The sequence below is a fragment of the Hypanus sabinus genome, chromosome 21, assembly GCF_030144855.1.
Source record: "Hypanus sabinus isolate sHypSab1 chromosome 21, sHypSab1.hap1, whole genome shotgun sequence".
Lineage (NCBI taxonomy): Eukaryota > Metazoa > Chordata > Chondrichthyes > Myliobatiformes > Dasyatidae > Hypanus > Hypanus sabinus.
The window spans coordinates 65,421,293-65,447,721 of NC_082726.1; the positions used below are offsets into that span (position 1 = coordinate 65,421,293).

The 26,429-nt window shown below is 45.0% G+C and overlaps 1 protein-coding gene across 5 annotated transcripts in view; it reads right to left on the reverse strand.

Annotated features, from left to right (window-relative positions):
• The window catches only part of zswim8 (zinc finger, SWIM-type containing 8), a 183,656-nt gene that overhangs the window by 64,467 nt on the left and 92,760 nt on the right, over window positions 1–26,429 (reverse strand). For all 5 annotated transcript variants that reach the window (XM_059946761.1, XM_059946760.1, XM_059946759.1 and 2 more), the window contains exons 11-14: window positions 24,550–25,537; window positions 17,556–17,687; window positions 16,047–16,226; window positions 4,858–5,041 (exon numbers count right to left, since the gene is read on the reverse strand). In XM_059946761.1, coding sequence (XP_059802744.1) covers window positions 4,858–5,041; window positions 16,047–16,226; window positions 17,556–17,687; window positions 24,550–25,537 — 1,484 coding nt within the window. The remainder of the gene's footprint in view (window positions 1–4,857; window positions 5,042–16,046; window positions 16,227–17,555; window positions 17,688–24,549; window positions 25,538–26,429) is intronic.

The window sequence follows — 26,429 nt, forward strand, 5'->3', positions numbered from 1 at the left end:
AGTGCATAGTTCCCTGAAGGTGGAGTCGCATGTAGATAGGGTGGTGAAGAAGGCTTTTGGAACGCTAGCCTTTATAAATCAGAGCATTGAGTACAGAAGTTGGGATGTAATGTTAAAATTGTACAAGGGATTGGTAAGGCCAAATTTGGAATATTGTGTACAGTTCTGGTCACCGAATTATAGGAAAGATATAAATAAATTAGAGAGAGTGCAGAGACGATTTACCAGGATGTTACCTGGGTTTCAGCACTTAAGTTACAGAGAAAGGTTGAATAAGTTAGGTCTCTATTCATTGGAGCGTAGAAGGTTGAGGGGGGATTTGATTAAGGTATTTAAAATTTTGAGAGGGATAGAAAGTGTTGACGTAAATAGGCTGTTTCGTTTGAGAGTAGGGGAGATTCAAATGAGAGGACATAATTTGAGAGTTAGGGGGCAAAAGTTTAAGGGAAACACGAGGGGGTATTTCTTTACTCAGAGAGTGATAGCTGTGTGGAATGAGCTTCCTGTAGAAGTAGTAGAGGCCAGTTCAGTTGTGTCATTTAAGGTAAAATTGGATAGGTATATGGACAGGAAAGGAGTGGAGGGTTATGGGCTGAGTGCGGGTAGGTGGGTCTAGGTGAGATTAAGAGTTCGGCACGGACAAGGAGGGCCGAGATGGCCTGTTTCCGTGCTGTGATTGTTATATGGTTTTATGAAAGGCAGGTCATGCTTTATGAGACTGACTGAATATTTTGAGGATGTGACTAAACACATTGATGAAGGTAGAGCAGTAGATGTAGTGTATATGGATTTCAGCAAGGCATCTGATAAGGTACCCATGCAAAGCTTATTGAGAAGGTCAGGAGGCACGGGATCGAAGGGGACATTGCTTTGTGGATCCAGAACTGGGTTGCCCATAGAAGGCAAGGAGTGGTTATATATGGGCCATATTCTGCATGGTTGGTGACCAGGGGGTGTGCCTCAGGGATCTGTTCTGGGGCCTCTACTCTTCGTGATCTTTATAAGTAACCTGGATAAGGAAGTGGAGGGATGGGTTAGTATTGCTGATGACACAAAGGTTGGGGGTGTTGTGGATAGTGTGGACGGCTGTCAAAGGTTACAGCGGGACATTGATTATATGCAAAACTGGGCTGAGAAGTGGTAGATGGAATTCAACCCAGGTAATTGTGAGGTGGTTCATTTTGGTAGGTCAAATATGATGGCAGAATATAATATTAATGGAAAAACTCTTGGCAGTGTGGAGGATCAGAGGGATCTTGGGATCCGTGTCCATAGGACCCTCAAAGCAGCTACGCAGGTTGACTCTGTGGTTAAGGTGTATTGGCCTTCATCAATCGTAGAATTGAATTTAGGAGTCAAGAGGTAATGTTGCAGCTATATAGGACCCTGGTCAGACCCCACTTGGAGTACTGTGCTCAATTCTGGTCACCTCACTACAGGAAGGATGTGGAAACCATAGAAAGGGTGCAGAGGAGATTTACAAGGATATTGCCTAGATTGGGGAGCATGTCTTATGAGAATGGGTTGAGTGGACACGGCCTTTTCTCCTTGGAGCAACGGAGGATGAGAGATGACCTGATAGAGGTGTATAAGATGATGAGAGGCATTGATCGTGTGGATAGTCAGAGACTTTTTCCCCAAGGCTGAAATGGCTAGCACAACAGGGCACAGTTTTAAGGTGCTTGGAAGTAGGTACAGAGGAGATGTCAGGGGTAAGTTTTTTACGCAGAGAGTGGTGAGTGTGTGGAATGGGCTGCCGGTGATGGTGGTGGAGGTGGATACAACAGGGTTTTTTTAAGAGCTTAGAAAAATAGAGAGCTTTGGGTAGCCCTGGGTAATTTCTAAGGTAAGTACATGCTTGGCACAGCTTTGAGGGCCGAAGGACCTGTAGGTTTTCTACATTTCTAAGTCTATGGACCCCAGATTGGGTACTGCCGGTCTAGGCCATTCAATATTCAACAGGTGCTCCTACTACCAGTTAGGGTAGCAAAGTGGCCATTATTTATAGACAGACATAATTGTACGGTTAATCTCAGTCAGTAAACTTCAGGAGAGGTTCACCAAGATGCTGCCTGGGTGAAGTGAGGAGTGACCCAGATAGGTGGCCATCGAGCTGTGGAGGCAGAGGACAGAGCGGCTTAGAGGCTGTGGATAGTGAGAAATATTTCCTCATGGCAGAGATGTCAGGACAGAGGGGATCTGAAGAACTGTCTCAACCAGAGGATGGTTGGAATCTTGAACACGCAGCCTGAGGTGGTGAGGCAGAGCCTCTCACAATGGTATCTTGATCATTACCTGAATTTATTTACTGAGATACGACATAGAAGAGATCTTTTCAGCCCTTCGAGCTGTGCCAACCAGCAATGACCAATTAACCTAACTGGTATATCTTTGGACTGTAGGAGGAAACCAGAGCACCCGGAGGAAATCTACACAGTCTCGGCAGAGTGTAATCTTCTTTCAGGCAGCAGTGGGAATTGAACCCCGGTTACTGGTACGGTAAAGCACTACGCTACCGTGCGTCTTCAAGGCAGAGTATGTTACAGACCAAATGCTGGCAAGTCAGATAGGACTCAGTGGTCTGCATGTGCATGGTGGGCTGAAGGGCCTTTCTGTGGGGTATGAAGGTGGAAGGGGTAAGCTGACATCGTGGCATTCTGGAGTGAGGAGGTCAGTGCAGGGACATTTGTCCAGGGTTTCACTTTGTCTCAGCAGAACAAATGGTGATATACAGAAGCATCAGGATTCTCCTCACCATTCTCAAACTCAAAATGTTTAGTGTTACCAACTGGGATTGACACAAAGTCGATGGCTCCAATTATCAGGGACACCAGTAACCTCGGCCACAGAGAAACGAAAGCCCACTCAGCACCATCACATTGGATGGCAGTACAAGCTTGGGGGGCCAAATGGCCTACCCTCACATGTACCGTGAATGCCATTGTCCAGAACAGAGTTATAGAGTCACTGGGCACTACAGCACAGAAACAGGTCCTTTTGCCCACCTAGTCCTTGCCAAACTGTTACTCTTCCTGTTCTCATCGACCCACACCCGGACCACAGCCCTCTCATCATGTACTTATCCAAACTTCTCTTCAATGCTGCAGTCGAAGCCGTATCCACCATTCCCACAGGCAGCTCATTCCACACTCTCAGCACTCTCTGGAGGGAAGATATTTCCTCATGCTGCCCTTAAATATTTCACCTTTAGGCCATTACCTCTATTTGTTCTCATCTTACCCAACCTGAGTGGAAAAAGCCTGCTTGCATTTACTCTGTCTACACCCCTTACATTTTGCATACAAATTGCTTGCTGTATCCACAGGGGGATAATTCCCACAATACAACGGTGATGACAGTTCAAAGGTTTGTCATTGCACGCGAAGCGTTTGTGGATGCAATGAGACAACGCTTACAAATATCAACATGGTACATAGAAGAGTATGGGCCAGAGACACCTTAGATCCAAAATCTCTCTATCCCTTGGATCTCTCCAGCTATCAGATCCTTCCATTCACTCATAACTTCTTCATCCCCTTCCTGGATCCCCCCCATCCCTTTCAGTAGTGTTCAGCCGGATAAGAAACTCCCTGGCAACAGAGACACAATCATAAGTACTCGCTACCAAAACATGAAGGACTGAGCTTAGCCAACCCAAGCACTGACGAGCTTTGCGCACAAACTGGTCTCGGCACGATCAGTCATGTCCCGTCAGGCAACGCAGCGCAATGGCATTTAAGGAGGAGCTGGATAAACCCAAGAGGAGAAGAGCAGCAAAGTTATATTTTGGAGGTGGGAGTGGGGGTGATGGGGTTACCGTGTCACAAACACACACTTACATGGACTTGAAGGCCTGTGTCAGTGCAGTAGCAAGCACAGCAGAGGAATGGACCCTTCAGAGGACGATGGTGTCAACCACGATGCCAATTAAACATCTGCTTGTTTGTGGTCCATATCCCTCCATTCCCTGCCTGGTCATGTTGTGGAAGTTGTGGCAAGGCAATGGTTAAAATAATGTTCAGGCAAGAAAAGTCTTTTAAGACTGTCTTTGAAGAGCATAGCCTCCCTTCGCACCACAGGGGTGGAGCCATTTGGCATATCAAGACAAGGTCAGGATTCAAGGCACACAAACCAACTAGGGGCAATACCTTATTAACTTCAAAGTATCATCGATTGTCAGCTTATAGTTTCTATTGACTTTTAGCACTTGTATTGTGAATGGTGATTGTTCTTGCAAGTAAGGAATTTGTACATGCACAAGATTACCAAATGGTCAATATCCATAACTGGTAGTTAATTCTGTACAAAACCGGCATTTCGCTGTTCAGAATTTAGAACAGTGTGGTGGCAGGCAAAGTTCCCTGGGTATGTCCATGCTAACAGTTTTTGCTACTAACGCACAAAGGAATTTAAACTGCACACAAAAGGTTGTTGTCCTCTACCTCATTTGCATGTTAAGTATATTTCATGATGTACACAATCACATTTCATTTTCCAGGTTTCTGATGTGGACGGTGTTGACAACGTGGAGTTTGTGATGATTTGTCTGCAGATTTTAGAACTGGCTTATTTATACTGTTTATATTGAAGAAATTACTCAGTGCGTACATGTCACTTTTCAAAAGATTGCACTGTACAAGATATTTGTACACACAGGTCATTACAAATTAGAGGGAATGTCAGTGACAGGCCATGCTGAGTTCCTTGTGCACAGTAAAATAGAGAGTAGAGAGGAACAAGTCCAGTTAATTGGTAATGACAATGCTTTGTGTAAATAGCTCTCAAACCCTGCTACCATTGCTAAATGTAAAATCTCTGTCATTGCACAGAGCGCAGATCAAAGTCCCAGGCACTTACCTGGAGTGCACAGGACATCAAAGATGAAACTGGCCAACATGAGCGGTAGGACTGGCCTGTAATCACACAAGTTTCCCTCTCTCAGCTGCTCTGCCCTTTCCCGGATTGTGTTCATCTCTACGATCCCCAATGGAATCTTCTTCAGCAAGCCCACAATTTCCGATTCCTGGTAAGCAAGTTTAACCTGCATAGGAGGGAAAAGATTGAGGATATTCGCCGTCATTTCACATTTGGAGGTCATGATCTAGAACGCAGATCAAAGTCCCAGGCCAGTCAAGGGATGAACACTGATGGCCACAGCAAAGTAAAGCGGCATCACTGTACAGAGTGATCCCACGCTGCACACACAAAACACTGGAGGAACTCAGCGGGTTAGCCAGCATCTACAGAGGGGAAGAAGCAGTCCCAACCTCATTCCTCCTCACCACTGAGCGCTGCCACAGGACATAAGCACCCATTATCAAAGAACCCCCCTCCCCACACTCCCATCCAGTCCATGCTCTCCTCTTGTTCCTGCCATCAGGCAGGAGGTACAGAAGCCTTAGGTCCCACACCCACCAGGTTCAGGAATAGTTATTACCCTTCTGAACCACCATGGATAGCCTCACTCAGGTCAACTCTGAACTGATTCCACAACCTATGGACTCACTTTCAAGGACTCTACAACTTGTATTCTCTATTATTTATTTAATTTTATATTTGAAAACAGTTTGTGTTATTTTGCATATTGGTTGTTTGTCAGTCTTTGTGTGTAGTTTTTCCATTGCTGTTATTGTATTCTTTGTGTCCTACTGTAAATGTCTGCAAAGAAAATGAATCTCAGGGTTGTATATCGTGACATATGCGTACTTTGATAAAAAGTTTAAACAGTTGACATTTCAGGCCAAGACCATTCATCAGAATTTTAAATATACCCAATGACTTAGGCTCCACAGCCGCCTGTGGCCAGAAGCTCCAGAGATTCACCATATTTTGGCTGAAGAAATTCCTCCTCATCGCTATGTCCCAATGAAGGATGTCAATGCGAAACGTCGACTGTTTATTCCCCTTCACAGACGCTGCCCTACTTGCCGAGAACCTCCCGTGTTTTTTCTGCGTGTTACTCTGCAATTCCAGCATCTGCAGAATCTGTGTGAATGATTCCCAAACGTTGTTTTTTCAAAGCGCCAAAATACCAGGAAAAACAGCTGATGAATTAATCCCAGGAAGTCAGAATGAGGAAAGCAGCTTCGAAATTCCCACAGCATGAGATAGTTGAGAGAAAAGATGGGATCTCTGCAGGATTCCAGCTGGTCAGGGCTTTGGACACACGTTCTTCATTTGAGCAGGATTAATTGTTCAAGTGAAATGCATTGGTTTTGCGTTGAGCCACCATCCAGTCAAAGTGCCAAGATCAGCAGGCGTGACCTGGATCGGTGAAGTTGTTTTGAGCAGGAGTGGCGGGGACCCTGGCATCAGGAGTAACAGAAGGTGCTGCAGGGGCAGACAGCAGGCCGGGCAGGAGAAAGCAGCAATAAACCGATTAAAACTCTGCCTTTTTTGGAGCATTAGAAAGATTAGTTTTATTTGTCACACGTAGATATAAATATTGAAACATATAGTGAAATGCGTCGTTTGTGTCAATGAGCGACCCAGATTGAGGATCTGCTGGCGGTAGCCCACAAGTGCTTCTGGCGCCAATATAGGACGACCTATAATTTACTGATTCAAGCCTACGCGTCTTTGGAACATGGGAGGAAATCTGAGCATCTGCAAGAATCTCACAGAATCACGGGGAGAACGTACAAACTCCATACAGGAATTGATCATTGGCGCTGTGAAGCGTTGCGCTAACCTCTACACTACCGTGCCGCCCATTGGAGGCAAAGTTAATATCAACGCTTGGGTAACAGCAGCGCTTGCTGTTAACCTGCCCAAAGTCATTGCAGCATTATTGGACTTGGTGCAAAGTCAGTCCATCCTGTAGTACGAAGATGGGGAGGAATTTCTTTAAGCAGAAGGTGGTGAATCTGTGGAGTTCATTGCTGCAGTTGACTGCGGCATCCAAATCATTGGATATACTTAAGGTTGAGGTTGAAAGAATCTTGAGTAGTCAGGGCATGAAGGGATACGGGGAGAAGGCAAGTGATTGGGGATGAGAGAGAAAATGGATTACTATTATTTATTTTTTATTTGCACAACTTGTCTTTGGTTATTTGTCATTCTTTCAGTATATTTTTCATAGAGTGATAGAAACGTACAGCACAGAAATAGGCTCTTTGGCCCCTCTAGTCTATGCCAAGATATTCAAATTGCCTCCTCCCATCAACCTACACCAGGACCACAGCCCACCATACCCCTACCATCCATGTAGCTATAAAAACCTCTTAAATGTTGCATGCACCACTTCCACCAGCAGCTCATTCCACACTCTCACAACCCTTTGAGTGAAGAAGTTTCCCTTCATGGTCCCCTTAACCATGTCACCTCTCACCCTTAACCCATGACTTCTAGTTGTCGTCCCACCAAATAATTACAAGTTCTATTTATTTCTTTATTTCTCTGTGAATGCCTGCAAGGCAATGAATCTCAAGGTAGTATATGGCGACATACACAGTGAGCGAGGCCTCGTCAGTCAGAGTTGACCAAGGATATTGTGTCCTAGCTCTCTACATACGCAAGCCTGGGCAGTACAATATGGAGAGCAAGCTGTTGCCCATCTAGCAAGCTCCTCCTCGTCATGCATCTGAGAACCCAAAGGAACATCAGTGGCCGATACAGTTCAGCAGCAACGGCATCACAGGAGCTGGCAGTCAGCATTGAACTCAGTGTAGGACTGCCTTAGCGACTCCAGCTCCAGATTTTTCCCTCAGCGTTTACCCCCAAAGCCTCCTGCGTGAGCTTTCCTTCTCTTCGATCAGCTGCCAACCACAGCTGATGAGCCCCATCTGCCTGAAGTGACTGATTTTAAGGGGCCAGTAACCCACCTTTGCCCCTTCTCCTGTCAGTAGAAATGGTTCTGCCAGGCTTAGTAGCTAAGCCACACATGAAGGCCAGGAGCTGGACTTGGTTGTCAGAGGCTACTTGAGGTGAATGCCATAGGGAGCATTTAACAGATAATGGGAGCTTATCCCCATTACTACCCCTGGCTATAACAAACTTAAGGAACACAGTATATTCTATATTAATAGATTGTCTTTAACTATGACTTTGGAAATGTATGTTTGACAGTTGGCACAGATTTAATGGGCCAGAAGGTTGTCCCTATGCTATATCTCTCACTGAGCAAGACAAAGGCTGCCCCAACTTGTACCTGACCTGTGACCTTCTCTAGTTATCAAGTTCAAGTTATCTGTCTGTACAACCAAATGAAACAATGTTCCTCTAGAGCATGGTGCACCCGCAAATATACATCACACAGCACATAAAATATTACCACAAATAATTTATTAAAATATAGTTCAAAATGTATGCAGTGCTCAGCACAGGTAAACAGCAAACAGCTCGCTGTCCTGGTGACGAGACCTCGGTGGGGACAGGGTATTCATTAGTCTCACAGCCTGAGGGAAGCTGTTCCCCAGTCTGGCAGTCCTAGTCCTGATGCTCCTGTACCTCCTTCCTGATTACACTGAGTCAAAGAGATTGTGAGGTGGGGTGTAGGGATCCTCAACAATACTTCAGACCCTTTGTATAGGATGCTCCGGTCAATGACACACCTAGTGGGGAGGGACACGCCAGTGATCCTCTGGGTGGTTTTTACTATCCTCTGTAGGATCTTGTGGTCTGATACCTTGCAGCCTCTGTCCCACACAATGGAGTAGCCAGACAGGACATTCTCAATGGCACTCCGGTAGAAAGATTTAGCCCAGTTATGACTGACTGGTCCATGCTTCTCAAGTTGTGGGAAGCAGGAAAAGGGGACTTGTACTTCACAGGTGAAATGCAGGATCAGCAACCTAAGCAGGTTTACCCTTGGCAAAACACACGGAATGCTGGAGCTCAGCAGGCCAGGCAGCATCGATACAAAAGAGTAAACAGTTGACGTTTTGGGCAGAGAAACTTCATCAGCTTTGTCCTTTTCCAATTTTGGAGAAATTACTTGAATGCATGGTGATCTATGATAGCCATGCACTGAGGCGGTCTGGAAGACTCTACAACAGTTAGTCAAAACTGCCCAATGCATCACTGGCACCAGGCTACCCACTATCAAGGACATGATACTGAAAGGGTCAGTAACATCATGAAGGATCCCACCCTCCCTAATCATGGACCGTTTGCTCCACTCCCGTCAGGGTTGAGGCTACGTAGCATCCACGTCAGGACCAACACTCAAAAACAGTTCCTTTCCCCAAGTAGCCAGCACCACAACTTTATTACTTCCCATCAGTCACCTAATGTATTTATATTTATTATTACTATTTGTTCTTTATCCTTTTGTACTGCAGCGGATCTGGAGAAGTACCGATGAATACCAACATTACCCAGGGGAGTGTCCTGACCAGCTGCCTCACTGGCTGCTATGGGAATTGCAAGGCGTCTGACCACAAGACACTAGAAAAGATTGCGAGGACTACTTCCAGGATTATCTGGGACTCTCTTCCACCCATCAGAGATATTTATCAAGAGCACTGTGTACGCAGTTGTCAATGATCCCTCCGATCTGTCCAACAATCTCTCTGACCTCTTAGCATCAAGCTGGAGGTATACACAGCATTAGGACAAGGACTGTTAGGATGAGAAACTGCTTTTTCTCCCAGGCCACGAGACTAGTGAACTCCCTGACACCACCCGGGTATCATCATGTATGAAGCGCCAGTAGCATTATACTGTTTACTTTTTAACTTGTAAATACACTTTATGCTAAAAGTCAGTCGTCTGGAATATATTTTATTGTTTGTTAATTTATTTGTGATAACGTCAGTCTGTGAGTTATATGTACTGTGTTGTGCGTCTTGGTGCAGGGGAATGCTGCTTTGTTTGGCTGTATACAGCTGAAAGCACCCTTGCTCAGTATTGGAATACAGTCATTTCCAACTTAGAACTCTAGAATTTAAAGCTGTTTACAAGTTATGAACTGCAATACCTACAGTATTTATTCCCTAATAATAAACATAGGAGCTTCTGCAGATGCTGGAAATCCAGTGTAACACAAAGTTCAAGGTTCAAACAAATTTTATCATCAAAGTATACGTATGTCACCATATACTACCCTGCGTTTCATTTTCACACAGGCATTCACAGTAAATACAAAGAAAGACAACAGAGTGAATGAGAAACCTCACACAAGATGGACAATAACCAGAGTGCAAATGACAACAAATTGGCAAATACAAAACAAATTAAACAGAGGCTATGCAAACCACTATGCCGAGGCTCCTCAAGTGCTCGTCTGAAATGCTGTTGGGGACTCTGCTTCAAAGTACATATATATCACCACGTATAACCCTGAAATTCACTGTTTTGTGGGCATACTCAATAAATGTATAATAGAATAATAACTGTAATGGAACCAGTGGAAAAACCTCACCAGCTTGGGCGTTCAACCGATGTGCAAAAGACAACAAACTATGCAAGTACAAAAAGAAATAATTATAAATAAACAATATCGAGAACATGAGAGGTAGAGTCCTTGAAAGTGAATCCATAGTTTGTGGGAACAGTTTGGTGATGGGGCAAGTGAAGTTGTGCGGAATTATACCCTCTGGAAAAAGATCTAGTGCTTTCTCTGCATATATGACAAATAAGCTCTTCTCGGACTTCTAGCTGGGTACAGGTATCTATTACAACCAACTTTCAAAGACAAACTCTGCCATCTTCTTCAGAGGTGATGCCTGGGCATGCTGGTATTTAAACCCCCATAGTCCATCCTTCCTAATTGGTTACTCCACACCCAATCAGGTTTCCGCTCTCTCACCTTGATTAAAATTGAATTCCAGTTCTTATTGGAGTGAGATTTTTGTCTTTGTTAAAATTCCTTTCCTTTAGTTTTCTTTCAATGGCTTCCTTTACCAGGCGGTCCCAAAAGCCGCTGGCGTGACATAGTAGTTTTGTGTCAACAAAGTCAATCCTATGGCCATTGTAAATGCAATGTTCCGCTACTGCTGATTTCTCCGGGTAATCCAAATGGATACACCTCCTGTGTTCCTTAATGCTGGTTTCCACTGTGCATCCCATCTGGCCAATATACGCTGCTCTGTGTTCACAGGGGATCCTGTAAATGCCCACCAACCCAAGTCCCAGGTCACCTTTGACCCACATAAACTGTGATTTGAGCTTCTTTACGGTTTGTGGATGGTATTAATCTGGTATTTCTTCAGGATCCTGGTAATCCTTCCAAAAACCATGGAAACATAGGGAAGACAGGCAGTAGCAACGGATTTCTCCTCGTTGTTATTCTTCCCGATTTTTTCAGCAGCCCGTTTGATTTCCCTCACCTTGTAGCATTCTGTAAGAATGCCATGAGTAATTGTCTTATTTCCTCATGGAGAACCTCTGGGTCTGAAATACGTTTCACACAGGAGTTCAAGAAAAGCAGCTGCGATCTGCACAAAGCTATCAAGGCTATGAAACAATACAGGGACAAAACTGAGTCAAAATTCACAATGACTGGTGGCGAGGGTGGCATATATCGCAGACTTCAAAGCCAAAATTAGTACTGCCACCAACATCGCAGCCTCTCTCCCAATTGAGCTCAATCGCTTTTACACTCGGTTCGATGTCGCTAACTCTGAGCCTCTGAGGAAAGCCACCACTACAACCTGCAACCTGGTCATCTCGGAGGCTGAGGTACACAGATGTTTCCAACGAGTGGACAGTTGCAAGCGTGTGGCATCCCAGAGTGATTACTCAGGACGTGCGTAGTACAAATGGCAGATGTGTTTACTGACATTTTTAATCTCTCCCCTCCCAGTGTAGAGTTCTCTCCTGCTTCAAATTATCCACCATTGTCCCTGTACCAAAAAAGACCAAGGTAACATGTCTGAATGGCTGGCATCCTGTCACACTCACCTCAATAATAAGCAAGTGCTTTGAGAGGCTGGTCAAGTATTACACCTGCAGCTTTTACCACCCAAACTGGACCCCTACAATTCACCTACCAGCACAACCAATTGACAGACAACACAATTGCCACTGCTCAAAATACCATCCTTACACATCTGGACAAGAAAGAGGTTTATGTGAGAATGTTGTTCTTGGACTACCGTTCATCTTTCAACACCATAATTTCATCCAGGCTCAACAGGAAGCTCAGAGACCTTGGCCTTGACCTTGCCACGTGCAGTTGGATCCTGGACTTCCTGTCAGATCACCAGCAGATGGTAAGAGTGGGCTCCCTCACCTCCACCCCTCTGACTCTCAACGCAGGAGCCCTCAGGACTGGGTACCAAGTCCCCTCCTTTACTCCCTGTATACCCATAACTGTGTCGCCACCCACAGCTCTAATCAAATTAAATTTGCTGACAACACTACGTTGATTGGCCTTATCTCAAACAATAACAAGGTGGCCTACAGGGAAGAAGTCATCTCTCTGACACAGTGGTGTCAAGAAAACAACCTCTCCCTCAATGTTGCAAAAACAAAGGAGTTAGTTGTTGGGTTACAGAATGAATGGAGATGGGCTAATCCCTATTTACATCAAGGGATCTGGGGTTGAGAGGGTAAACTGCTTTTTAGTTCCTCAGCATCCACATCATTGAGGACCTCATGTGGTCTGTAAACACCAGCTGTGTGGTGAAAAAGGCACAACAGCACTTCTTTCACCTCAGACGGTTGAGTAAGTTTGGTATGGGCCCTCAAATCTTAAGGACTTTCTATAGGGGCACAATTGAGAGTATCCTGACTGGCTACATCACTGCCTGGTATGGGAACTGTACTTCCCTCAATCGCAGGACTCTGCAGAGAGTAGTGCAGATAGCCGAACACATCTGTAGTTGTGAACTTCCCATGATCCAGGACATTTACAAAGACAGGTGTGTAAAAAGGCCCGAAGGATCATTGGGGACCTGAGTCACCCCAATCACAATCTATTCCAGCTGCTACTATCCAGGAAAAAGTACCACACAGCTCCTTCCACCAGGCCATCGGACTGATAAACTCACGCTGATTTGTGTGTATTTCTATGTTACATTAACTGTTCTATTTATTATAAATTATAATAAGTTACTATGATTGCACATTGCACAGTTAGATGAAGACGCAACGTGAAGATTTTTACTCCTCATGTATGTGAAGGATGTAAGAAATAGTCAATTCAATTGAACAATCAAAGTAGAAAGAACCACTCTACACTGGGAAGTGTGATAGTAGCCGTGATTGCTGATGTACAAGTCCGTGTGATTGGGCTTCCAATAGACACCACGTCCGAGGCTAGTGCCCAGTTCCCGTCGTATCAGAATGAGTTCATCCCCTTACATCCCAAATGCTTCTTTAGATACATCAATGACACCTTCGTAGTGTGGCCTCATGGACTCCAGGCACTCCAACAGTTCCACGAACAGTATACATCCAAACATTCTATTTATGTGGTTCTTCTACTTCGGTTAACTGTGCAAAAACCATTTCAGACCCAGAGTCTTCCCAAGGAAATAAGACGATTATGCATGACGTTCCTACAGGATGGCTGTAAAGTGAAGGGAATCAATTGGGCCTTCAAAGAGCTGACAATGAGGAGGAATCAGTCCTTAATGTCCATCTTCCCAATACTTCCATGATTTCTGGAAGGATCGCCAAGGTCCAGATTGTTACCATCCACAAACCTGTAAGGAATCTCAAGTCACAGCTTATGCAGGTCAAAGATGACCTGGGACTCAACCAGCACAGCAGGTATACTTGTTTGGGCTACCCAGAGAAATTGGTGGTAGCAGAACACTATATTCTCAATGGTCTTAGGATTGACTTCAATGGCACAAAACTACTGTCCACGCCAACGGCTTTTGGGACCGCCTGGTAAAGGAAGCCATTGAAATAAAACTAGAGGAAAAGAATTTTAACAAAGGTCTCGCTCTAATAAATGGAATTTGATTATAAGCAAGTGGAAACCTGATTGGATGAGTACTCACCAATCAGGAGGAACAGGCTGGGGGGCGGGGGGGAGTGTTTATAAATATCACCGGACTAGACGTGCCCAGGCACCATCCCTGAAGAGGATGGTAGAGGTTCTCACTGAAATGTTGGTTAATATCAATACCTGTACCTGGCTGGAAGCCCGAGAAGAATTTATCTCCTCTGGTTCAAGAGCCTGATAGTTTGAGGGGTAATAACCTGGTGCTACACATTCAAAATTCTGAAGGAACTCAGCAGATCAGACAGCAACTCTGGAAAGGAATAAAGAGTAAGACACTTTGGGCAGACTCTCTACATTGGAACATATATGTGCCTTTCCACGCAGCAAATGAACCTCAACATACAGAATCTTAATAAATAACTTATGCAGAACGTGAACAATACAAATAAAAGCTTGAATTTCCTTATTAAATCATTTTTGCTGTTGCATTTTTCACATTAAATAAAATCTCTAAGACTTTGGTTTTACAGACTGCATTAAGTATCTGAATGTATTTCATGGATTTCACAGAAGGCTCTGGAGGTGTGATCTTCAAGAATCATCTCCCTTTCGTCTATGGACAAAAATTAATCCTGTTGTTGGAAGGTGCAAGACCACCGCCCGCTATTTTGGTTCTAGAATATGACTCAGGAGATGGGATGTTCCGTTGAAATTCTCCAAAATGTTGAAGCCAAATTTAGAGTATTAGATACAGTTCTGGTCACCCACCTACAGGAATGATATCAATAAGATTGAAAGAGTACAGAGAAAATTTACAAGGATGTTGTTGGGACTTGAGCTATAGGGAAAGGTTGAATAGGTTAGGACATTATTTCTTGGAATGTAGAAGCTTGAGAAGAGATTTGATAGAGCTGTACAGAACTATGAGGGTAAATGCAAGCAGGCTTTTTCCACTGAGGTTGTGTGCGACTATAGCTAGAGGTCATGGGTTAAGGGTGAAAGGTGAAATGTTTAAAGAGAACATGAAGGCGATCTTCTTCACCCAAGGGGTGGTGAGGGAGTGGAACGAGTTTCCAAAGGAAGTGGTGGATGCAGGTTTGATTGCAACATTAAAAAAAACTTTAGATAAATTCAAGGATGGGGGTTATGGTCCAGGTGCAGGTCAATGCATGTGGACAGAACAAAAACTTGGCATGCACCAGATGGGCCGAAGGGCCTGTTTCTGTGCTGCAATACTCTATGTCTCCGTGATCTCAAATCCCTAGGACAGGCTCCTTGCCATCAGCCACAACTTTGTTGTCAAAGCTCTGATCTCCAATGCCACCATTATGGGTTCCGGTCTCACTCCATAGACTGAGTCAAAATGGCCAAAGACACACTGGTGAACAGTGACATAAGCAACTCCATAGGTCAGGGCATTAAGCCAAGGCTCCTGTACCCTCTCAAAGCAACTAACCCTGCTCTTGTAACAACACAGGGTGTGAGTAATATCCAATCATAGAGGGAAAACTAAAACCATCTTACAGAATGCTGATCACATATCTACTACAACGCTGTCATTTCAAGTAACAGCAAGCAATAATCTAATATATAAGCTGCTGTTGGATGCCCAGTAGTGTAGTGGTTAGCACAACACTTTACTATGCCAGCGATCCAGGTTCAATTCCCGCCACTGCCTGTAAGGAGTTTGTATGTACTCCCCATGACTGCGCTGGTTTCCTCTAGGTGCTCCAGTTTCCTGCCATGTTCTAAGGACATACCGGTTACAATTAGTGGTAGTGTGATCACTTGAGTCAAGTATGATGTTGTCCTAAGGCAGGGGCTCTCAACCTGGGGTCCACAGACCCCTTAATTAATAGTATTGGTCCATGGCATTCTAGAGGTTGGGAACCCCTGTCCTGAGGGGTTGTCTATTGGTGGGTTCTCAGTTACTTTGTACAGGACAATGGGCATGCTACATTGGTGCTGGACGCATAGCAACACTTGTGGGCTGCCCCAGCACGTCTTCAGACAGCGTTGGTTATTGATACAAGTGATGCATTTCACTGTAGTGTGACAAATAAAGCAATGTTTTCACTTTCAGAAGGTAAACCATGCGGGACAGGACAAAAGGCGGCTAGTCACAGCATGTCTCAGACAGAGCAGCTCCTTAACTGTGATTCTCTACAAAGGTCTCTGACAACGTTTGCCTTCTCAATCAGCTTACCTCCAGAGCTTTGGTTGATGCTGGTGGTCTCTGCAGCTCCAGGGAAAACATCCCAATGCTGTAAGCCAGGTTGTGGAGTTCCAGTCTTTCACTCAGAACTATCAGCAAGAAGGCAGCTTTAGCCAGCGTGTTGGTCGCAATCAGTGTCTGCTTGTGAGTTGAAACTTTGTTCTTCTTGCCCTGAATGAGAAACCCACATTGGTAGTAATTCAATATTTGTAAATATAAAAGTTTAACACAGGGGCATTAATGTAAGATAAAGCACTTTGACCTAAAGCAGAAGTTCATTCAAGTTCAATTTCAAGTTTATTATCATTCAACCATACACTTGTACCCAGCTAAACGAAACATTGTTCCTCTGGGACCAAGGCACAAAACACAGTACATACTGTCACACACAGCAGATGTAGTTACAATTCAGTGCATACAGTCACAAAACAACAGGGTCGGGAGATTGACAAAGTGTGAGGTGCATGTTTCGTAAGACAGTAAATAAAACAAGCAGTCATATAAATATGTGAAACAGCAGCAATAAAAAGTGACCAGTGCAGGATGAGAGTATGTCGGTGAGTTGGATGTGGGGGAAGGGGCGGGGGGGGGGGGGTTGGGGGGCATTTAGACAGGGAGGTACATGTGTGGGTGGAAGCAGGGTATTAAGAAGTCTCAGAGCCAGACATTCAAGTCTAAGTCTACTATTCAACCTGCTACCCTTTAGACTGACTTCACCTCATCTCTATCCCTTGGTTTCCACAAGGACAAAATCTTTATCATCCTCAGCGGTGACAATAGTTGATTCCAAGAGTTCACACTCATTTGGTAGTAAAATGCAAAGACTCATAACCAATCTTAGTAACCAGTCTCCTCATCTTAGTACCTGGTTCTATTCCCATTTGTCCATATAACAATTACAGCATGGAAACAGGCCATCTCAGCCCTTCTGATCCGTGCCGAATGCTTACTCCCACCTAGTCCACATAACCATATAACAATTACAGCACAGAAACTCACACAGGATGACACAGTCCCATCCTGTGCCTTTTTGTAGTTGAAGGCCTGTACTGCCATCACTTCATCATTTTCCTTGCTTATGAGGAAGTTCAAGGCATTCTGCCCATTGACCTTTCCCCATCCCGCCTGTCGACTTCTCCCCGTTCCATCTGTCGTCCTTTCCCCATTACCCTGCTGACCTATCTTGTTCCACTTGTCAACCTTTCCCCATTCGCCCTCTGACATTTTCCCTGTGCCCCCTGGTGACCTTTCCCCATTCCCCCTGCTGACTACCTACTCTGGTATCAAGGTCTTTCCATTAGAAGTTAATGAGACAACATTTTATGCTTCACTGCAAATCCATGACATCTTCTAGTTATAAATTAACAGTTATTAAAAACTCAAATCTTCTCTCCAATAGCTGGTAATAAGGCCACAAGACATACAGTTGGGGCAGAATTAGGCCACTGAAAGAGAAACACTAACCTTCAGAAACGCTCGAGCATCGCTTCATTTTCTCACCTTAGTTTGTGGCTGTTCCACCTTTAAATCCGGAGGATTGGCCAGCAGGTCCCTGGCAAGGTCAATCGCCAGTCGACACGCTTCGTTGTTGTAGCCATGCGCATAAAGTGCCTCAGCACAGGCAAACAGCACCTGGAGGAAAGAGTGTTACATTACACCAGCGTTGTACCAACGAGACTGGAGGCTGCACCAGCCAGGATAAGATACAGGAGTCTTAGGTCCCACACTCTCAAGTTCAGAAACTGATACTACTCTTCAACCATCAGGCTTCCGAACTGGCATGGATAACTTCACTCACCTCAACACTGAACTGATTCCACAACCTACAGACTCCCTTTCAAGAACTCTACAACTCACGTTGTAGATTCGGAAGAAGAAGGCAGTGGGAGAGCACCTAAGGATTTCCAGCGGGAAGACATTTTGAGTTCTCGGGGGAAGAGAGAGGCCGGACTGCGCAGGCGCGTGACGTCAGCCAGTTGAGCGCAAACGGTTTAAAAAGAAGGCAGCCATATCCAGCGGGCAGCGGAGTGAAAGGGCTTTGGCTCCACAGGCTTCGGCAGTAACGGGTCGAGGTGAGGCAGTTGTTGATTGCAATAGGAGTTAGTATGTGTATGAGGCCAGTTTTCTGTGGTCTGCATCAGATGTGGGAGGTCTTGGAGTCTCCCGGCGTCCCGGATGACCACATCTGCACCCGGTGCATCGAGAAGCAACTCCTGAGGGACCGAGTTAGGGAACTGGAGGTGCAGCTCAATGACCTTCGTCTGGTCAGGGAGAGTGAGGAGGTGATAGAGAGGAGTTACAGACAGGTGGTCACTCCGAGACCACGGGGGACAAAGAAATGGATCAGTCAGGAAAGAGTCAGGAACTAGAGAGTACCCCTGTGGCTGTACCTCTTGACAATAAGTACTCCTGTTTGGGTACTGTTGGGGGGAACAGCCTACCTGGGGGAAGCAGCAGTGGCCGTGCCTCTGGCACAGAGTCCAGCCGTGTAGCTCAGAAGGGTAGGGAAGGGAAGAGGGAGGCAGTAGTGAATGGGGACTCTGTGGATGCAGGAAAGAAACTCGGATGGTAGTTTGCCTCCCAGGTGCCAGGGTGCGGGATGTTTCGGATCGCGTCCAAGATATTCTGCGATGGGAGGGAGAACAGCCAGAGGTCATGGTACATATTGGTACCAATGACATAGGTAGGAAAAGGAAAGAGGTCCTGAAAGAAGACTACAGGGAGTTAGGAAGGAAGTTGAAAAGCAGGACCTCAAAGGTAGTAATCTCGGGATTACTGCCTGTGCCACGCAACAGTGAGAATAGGAATAGAATGAGGTGGAGGATGAATGCGTGGCTGAGGGATTGGAGCAGGGGGCAGGGATTCAGATTTCCTGATCATTGAGACCTCTTTTGGGGCAGGTGTGATCTGTACAAAAAGGATGGGTTGCACTTGAATCCCAGGGAGACCAATATCCTGTCAGGCAGGTTTGATAGAGCTGTTGGGGAGGGTTTAAACTAGTTTGGCAGGGGGGTGGGAATCAGAATGTGAGTGCAGGGATTAAGGTAGAAGGACAAGGGCATGATGCTAAGAGTTCTGAGTTGATGAGGAAGGACAGGCAGGGGACAGAACATGATTGTAGCTAGTAAAAGAGGTTGAAATGTGTCTATTTCAATGCTAAGAGTATTAGGAACAAGGAGGATGAACTTACAGCATGGATTAGTACGTGGAACTACGATGTTGTGGCCGTTACTGAAACTTGGTTGGAGGAAGGGCGGGATTGAATGATGCAGGTCCCGGGGTTCAGGTGTTTTAAAAGGAATAGGATGGGGGCAGATAAGGGGGGGGAGGAGTGCCATTACTGGTCAGGGATAGTATCACAGGTATAGAAAGGGAAGATGCTGAAGAAGGAGTGTCCACGGAGTCAGTCTGGATGGAAGTCAGAAATAGGAAGGGATCAATCACTGTGCTGGGAGTAGTCTATAGGCCTCCAAATAGCCCTTGGGACACCGAGGAGCAGATAAGCAGGCAGATTTTAGAATGGTGCAGGAAATACAGGGTAGTAGTTATGGGTGATTTCAACTTCCCTCATACTGACTGGCACCTCCTGAGTGCAAGGGGGTTGGATGGGGCTAAATTTGTCAGGTGTGTTCAAGGATTCCTGACACAGTATGTGGACCGGCCGATGAGAGGAGAGGCTATACTGGATCTAGTTCTGGGTAATGAACCTGGTCAGGTGACAGACCTCTTGGTGGGGGAGCATTTTGGTGAAAGTGACCACAACTCCCTTAGCTTCAGCATAGCTATAGAAAGGGATAATATCAGACGAAATGGTAAAGTGCTTAACTGGGGAAGAGCTAACTTTGAAGGGATGAGGCAGGAACTAGCGAGAGTAAATTAGAAACAGATGTCCAAAGGGGAAAGCACAGAAGTAATGTGGGAGAAGTTTAGGGACCACTTGAGCTGGGTTCAGGATGGATTTGTCCCACTGAGGCAAGGAAAAAAACAGTAGGAAAAGGGAACCGTGGCTGACGAAACATGTGAGGCAACTCATCAAGAGGAAAAAGGAAGCATATGATAGATACAAGAAGCAGGAAGTAGGAGGGGCTTATGCGAATACAGGGTAGCCAGGAAGAAGCTAAAGAAAGGACTTAGGAGAGCTCAAAGGGGGACATGAGAAGACCTTGGCATGTAGAATTAAGGAGAACCCCAAGGCATTCTATGCATATGTGAAGAATAGGAGGATGACGAGAACGAAGGTGGGACCGCTAAAGGATAAAGAGGGCAACATGTGCCTGGAGGTGGAGGAGGTTGGGGAGGTCCTAAATGAATACTTTGCTTCAGTATTCACAAGTGAAAAGGATCTTGATCAGGATGAGGTCGAAGTAGAGCGGGCCTGTGTGCTGGACAATGTGGAGATTAAGGAAGAAGTAGTGCCAGATCTTCTTAAAAACATTAAGATTGATAAATCCCCAGGGCCGGATATGATACACCCCAGGTTGTTGTGGGAATTGAGAGACGAGATCGCAGGACATTAGCTATGATCTTTGAATCCTCTTTGGCTGCAGGGGAAGTGCCGGAGGACTGGAGAATAGCAAATGTAGTTCCCTTATTTAAAAAAGGTAATAGGGAGAAACCTGGGAACTATAGACCGGTGAGTCTTATGTCGGTGGTCTGCAAGCTACTGAAAAGGATTCTTAAGGATAGGATCTACGAGCATTTGGAGAAGTACAGTCTACTCATGGATAGTCAACATGGCTTTGTGAAGGGAAGATCATGCCTCATGAGCCTGATTGAGTTTTTTGAAGAGGTAACAAAAGAAATTGATGAGGGTAGGGCAGTGGATGCGGTCTACGTGGACTTTAGCAAAGCATTTGATAAGGTCCCTCATGAGAGACTCATCCAGAAAGTCAAAAGGCATGGGATCAGTAGAAACTTGGCTGTTTGGATAAAAAATTGACTTAAAGGAAGAAAGCAGAGGGTAGTTGTGGAAGGAAAGTATGCTGCCTGAAGACTAGTGGAGTGCTGCAGGGATCTGTCCTGGGACAGATCCCCTGCTATCTGTGATCTTTATAAATGACCTGGATGTAGAGGCGGAAGAATGGGTGAGTAACTTTGCAGGTGACACGAAGTTTGGAGGAGTTGTGGATGGAGCTATAGGTTATCGAAGGTTACAAGAGGATATAGATAGGCTGCAGAGTTGGGCAGAAAAATGGCAGATGGAGTTCAAACTGGACAAGTGTGAGGTGATACATTTTGGAAGGACAAACCAGAAGACTGAGTACAGGATTAATGGTCAGTTACTTAAGAGTGTGGATGAACAAAGGGACTTTGGGGTTCAAATCCATACATTCCTCAAGGTCACTGCACAGGTAGATAGGGTAGTTAAGAAGGCCTATGGGTTGCTAGGCTTCATTAATAGGGGGATTGAGTTTAAGAGTAGAGAGGTCATGTTGCAACTCTACAAATCTCTGGTGAGACCGCACTTAAGAGTATTGTGTTCAATTCTGGTCACCTCATTATAGGAAGGATGTGGAAGCTATGGATAGGGTGCAGAGGAGATTTACCAGGATGTTGCCTGGATTGGAGAACAAGTCATATGAAGGAAGGTTAGCAGAGCTGGGACTTTTCTCTTTGGAGTGTAGAAGAATGAGAGGGGACTTGATAGAGGTCTACAAGATTATGAGAGGCATAGATAGGGTGGATAGTCAGTACCTGTTTCCCAGGGCACCAATAGCAAGCACCAGAGGGCATATGTACAAAATTACGGGAGGGAAGTTTAGGGGAGACATCAGGGGTAAGTTTTTTTTTTACATAGAGGGTTGTGAGTGCCTGGAATGACTTGCCAGGGATGGTGGTGGAGGTTAAAACATTAGGGGTATTTAAGAGCCACTTGGACAGGCACATGGATGAAAGAAAAATGGAGGGTTATGGGGTAGTGTGGGTTTAGTACTTTTTTTAAAGGATTATATGGGTTGGCACAACATGGAGGGCTGGAGGGCTGAAGGGCCTGCACTGTGCTGTAGTGTTCTGTGGTCTATGGTCTGCAGTACTAATATTGAGAACATAAGTGTGTTTACATATACAATACATATACTTTTATTCTATCAAGGAAATGAAAGTTATATTGAATGTTAAACAAGTACTGCACCATGCACAAAGTTATCATTCCCCAGGAAGTAACAGAACTTACACCAGCATAAACAAAGTGTTTACAAATACTTCAACTTTAACAAACAGTTAACAGAAAAAGGACCCATTACAGTTAAACCACTCCATGATGTGCTCATAAACTTTAGGGCTCACTGCTTCACTTTAATTACTCACAGAGCTGAACCCATGTTCTGTATGGAAAGCACCAGCCACGATTCGAACTTTCCTCAACGTTTGTTATGACTAACTGGCTAACTCAGAAGTTTTGGCACTTCCTCCATTGAACTACTTGACTGCACAATGAAGTTTTACAATGCGCCAGTCCTTCGGGCGGGTTCCCACGAGCACCTTCCATTGTGCTCCTCTCCACACCTCACTTCCCCCCCCCCCCCACAACTCCTGCAAAAGAGACCCAAAAACCGATGTTTTCCCAATAAACAAAATGGTATCAAGACAAGCCTGAATGGCCAATACATCATTCCTAAGCTAATCAAATGACTCATTATCTCAACAGAAAACAAAATGCTCGGCTACAAAATTAGAGATTACCAGAACATACTGTGTTTTACAAAAAAACCTTCAGAAGATAAAATCCCCAAAAGAATAACTGTAGTAATACAATAAAGCACGTTTTAACCGGGGTTTTACACATGTTTTTAAATATATACAGTACACGTCTTTTTATTTTCACTATTTGTCTTCTTTTCATCTGCAGATTGCTTGTTTATCAGTCTTTATTTATGTTGAGTTCTACTGCATAGATTGAGTGGAGAGCCAGAGGCTTTGCCCCAGGGTGGAAGTGACTACTACAAAGGTTCTTAACTTTAAGGTGATTGGAGAAAACACAAAGTGTGTGGAATGCACTGCCAGTGATGGAAGAGGCTGATACATTAGGAGAATTTTAAAGACTCTTAGATGGGCATACAGATGAAAGCAAAACAGAGGGCTTTGTAGAAGGAAGGGTTAGATTGATCTTAAGAGAGGTTAAAAGTTTGATTATAACATCATGAACCCAACAGCCTGTTGTGTGCATTTCTACATATATTCTACATTTTAAACACAAATTATTTTATCATCCTGTATTTTTTTAGACGTGTGTGATTCAGATTATGGAAAATTGTGATGCAGACCATTTTCATAGTACGGGGGCTGCCTGTGCTGCCTCGCACTGCTAGATTACTGCAGGAAACAGTAGGTACGGGCTTTCAGAATGATGCTGCAGAGTGCTGGGAGAGAGGTCCAATTTCACGACTGGTATCAATGAACAACAGTCACAAAAGATGTAGATGTTGGAATCTGGAGCAATAAACAACATGCAGGAGGAACTCAAGCAGCAATAGACAACGGAATGGACTTTGTAAATATATCTGTAACCCTGAAGTTCTCATGAATGTATAACTTTTGCACACTGTAGTGTGACAAAATAGAACCTGTGCGATCCCAGAGTGCTTTGCTGGCTTGGATGGAGGCTTACAAGAAGTCTGTGTGTGTTTCAAGGTAGAAGGTGTATTTATGAATGTTTTGACAACAGAGAAAAACAGGACACAGCTGTGATGGGGGAAGAAGCCTCAAAAGACAACCGGATTGATGAAAGAACAGATGCCTAGAACCAGAGACAGATCCCAATTAAAAAAGTTGATGTGTTACTGGCCTCTGTAAAAGTAGAAATATGGTTTGTTCTGAGTTGTCAGATTGAAGCTACTTTCCAAACAATTTAACATTTAGCGGTAGAGCTTCCCTTGTAAAAAATAAAACGTGCTTGTAGTTTGATCCACACTGAACTTTTTGTAGTTTTTTTTCCTTTTACTACATATTAGAAGACCTTGCTAAACTGTATGTGTCAGGATAGTCACCGCTTCAAGCTGACTGTAAATAGTTGAATTTTTTTTAATAATAACACTAATTTTTTGTGGTCATATATCTATTTAACAGATAATTCACACAGTAAAAAGACATGGTTGAGAGAAACTGGTGGAGATAATTTGAAGGAAATGCATATGAACCAGGAAGGTGGTAGTTGAAGACAGAATGAATTAAGGTGGATAAATCCTGAGGGGCTGACTAAGTGCATCCTCAGGATTTGTGGGAGGCTAGAGAAGAAATTGCTGCCATTATGGAATGTGAACTTATTTCTACATTCTTGAGCAAGAATCTGGAGGAACTCAATGATTCAACAAGCAACTGTGAAGGGATTGGACAGTCACTGCTTCAGGCTGAGTGCAATTAGTTTAATTTTTATAACAACACAATTTTTTGTGGTTATTTGTCTGCTGCCATGATGAAATTTGAACGCATAATTGCTACATTCTTGATACTGAAAATCAAAAGCAAACAATTGTTATCAAAGTGAAAGAGCTTTTACCTCCATTCGATTCTCCTGATCAAGGGGCTTTAAACCAGCAAGGATGTCTTGTTCCTCTTCATTGCTTTCCTCTGGTTTTTCCTCTTCTTTGACATCCTCCTGTGGGAGGTAATAGACCTGATAGTCATCCTCTCCCACAGCCGGGTCTTCTGCAATCTCTGGGGCTGGCCTTTTCGGTGAGTCAGTTGTGCTCTGGGTGGCCTCCTCCCTGTTGCTCATATCCTGGACCTGCTCTGCAGCCTGCCTTTCAACAGGCTCACTGTTTGCCTCAGGCTCGAAGCTCTCAGGGAAGAATCCTTCACTCTCATCTGGGTAGAGGTCCTTGAAACTGCTGACTGGGTCGTCAAAGTCGAAGGTGTTGCATGCCTCGGCACCGAGGGCGAGATTACCGTCGTCCAGCCCCAGTTCTGCCAGATCCGGCTCAAGCGAGCTGTCCTCACTGCTCGTCCTCCGCTTTCCTGAATGCTTGCTGGTCGGGAATTTCGCCTGAGGTAGTTTGCACTTGCTGGTGCTCAGTTTGTAAGTGGGCTTGTCGCCATCTGCCACCGGCCTGCCCAGGCTGCAGCGGGAGGCCTCAGAGGCCACTTTCCTCTTGGCCCCACTGTCCTTTGGCCGGACCACCACCTCATGCGGGCTCCGGCCTTTGTCGGTTAGGGATGCCTTGGTGCCTACCACATCCGGCCCATGAGGCTTGGCCGCCCCGGTGCCCCCACTTTCACCGGCCACCTCGGTGCCCGGGGCCTCCCCACACCTCTTGGTGCTCTTGTGCTGCATCACCTTGGCCCAACAGAAGCCGCTCTTCTTCTCAGCACTGTTGTAGGTGATCCCCGGAATGGGGAACGCCTCTTCCCAGCTGAAGTAACAGGCCTCAACTGCAGGCTTGAAGCCTTGGAAGAGCTTGTCCAGCAGCTTGCGATGCTGTCCCCTTTTCACAATCTCGATCACCTTCAGATGCCACTGTCTCAGCTGTGTGCAAAGCTCCTTCCTCCTGTAACAGTAGGGAGGCCAATCAGTCAAGATTATGAATTAAAATATAGTATAAATTGTAAGACAACAGGAGCAGAATTAGACCCGAGTCTGTTCCACCTTTCTAACATATTTAACCCCATTCTCCTACCTTCTCCCCATAACCTTTGATGCCCCCATCAATCAAGAACCTATCAACCTCCACTTTAAATATCCCCAATAATGGCCTCCTCAGCCATCTGTGGCAACAAATTTCACCGATTCACCACCCTCTGACTAAAGAAATTCCCCTCATCTCTGTTCTAAAGGGTACATCTTTGTATTCTGATGCTGTGCCCTCTGGCCCTAGACACCCTCAATATAGGAAACATCCTCTCCACACTCTATCTAGGCCTTTCAATAATGAATCTATTTCAATGAGATCCCCTCCTCATTCATTCTTCTAAATTCCAGAGACATTCTAGGTCCAGAGACATCAAATGCTCCTCATACATAAACCCTTTTGTTCCCAGGAACATTCTTGTAAACCTCCTCTGGTCTCTCTTGTGTCGTTTAAAAACAAGGGAGAAAGAAACAAAAGAACACAGGGGCAGTTGCCAAATTTTTAAGCTTGTGTTTTCTTTAAGACCCATTGCCAACAGGGAAAAGTAATTGCCATTGTGAAGTAAGACATGAACAGTCAGGCTGGTGAGAAAGAGAAAGGGTTAAAGTAGGTGGAACCTTACACAATGCTCATGCTGTTACTGAGGCACCTGCCAGGACAACTGCTTTGCCCCTGACTGGAAGCTGAGAGGGTGGTTAAGTGCCCTTCATTAGTCAGGGTACTGAGCTTGAGAGTTGCAGTTCCATAAAACCCTGGCTATAACCACACTTGGAGTATCATGTTTAGTTCTGGTTGCTTCATTATAGGAAGA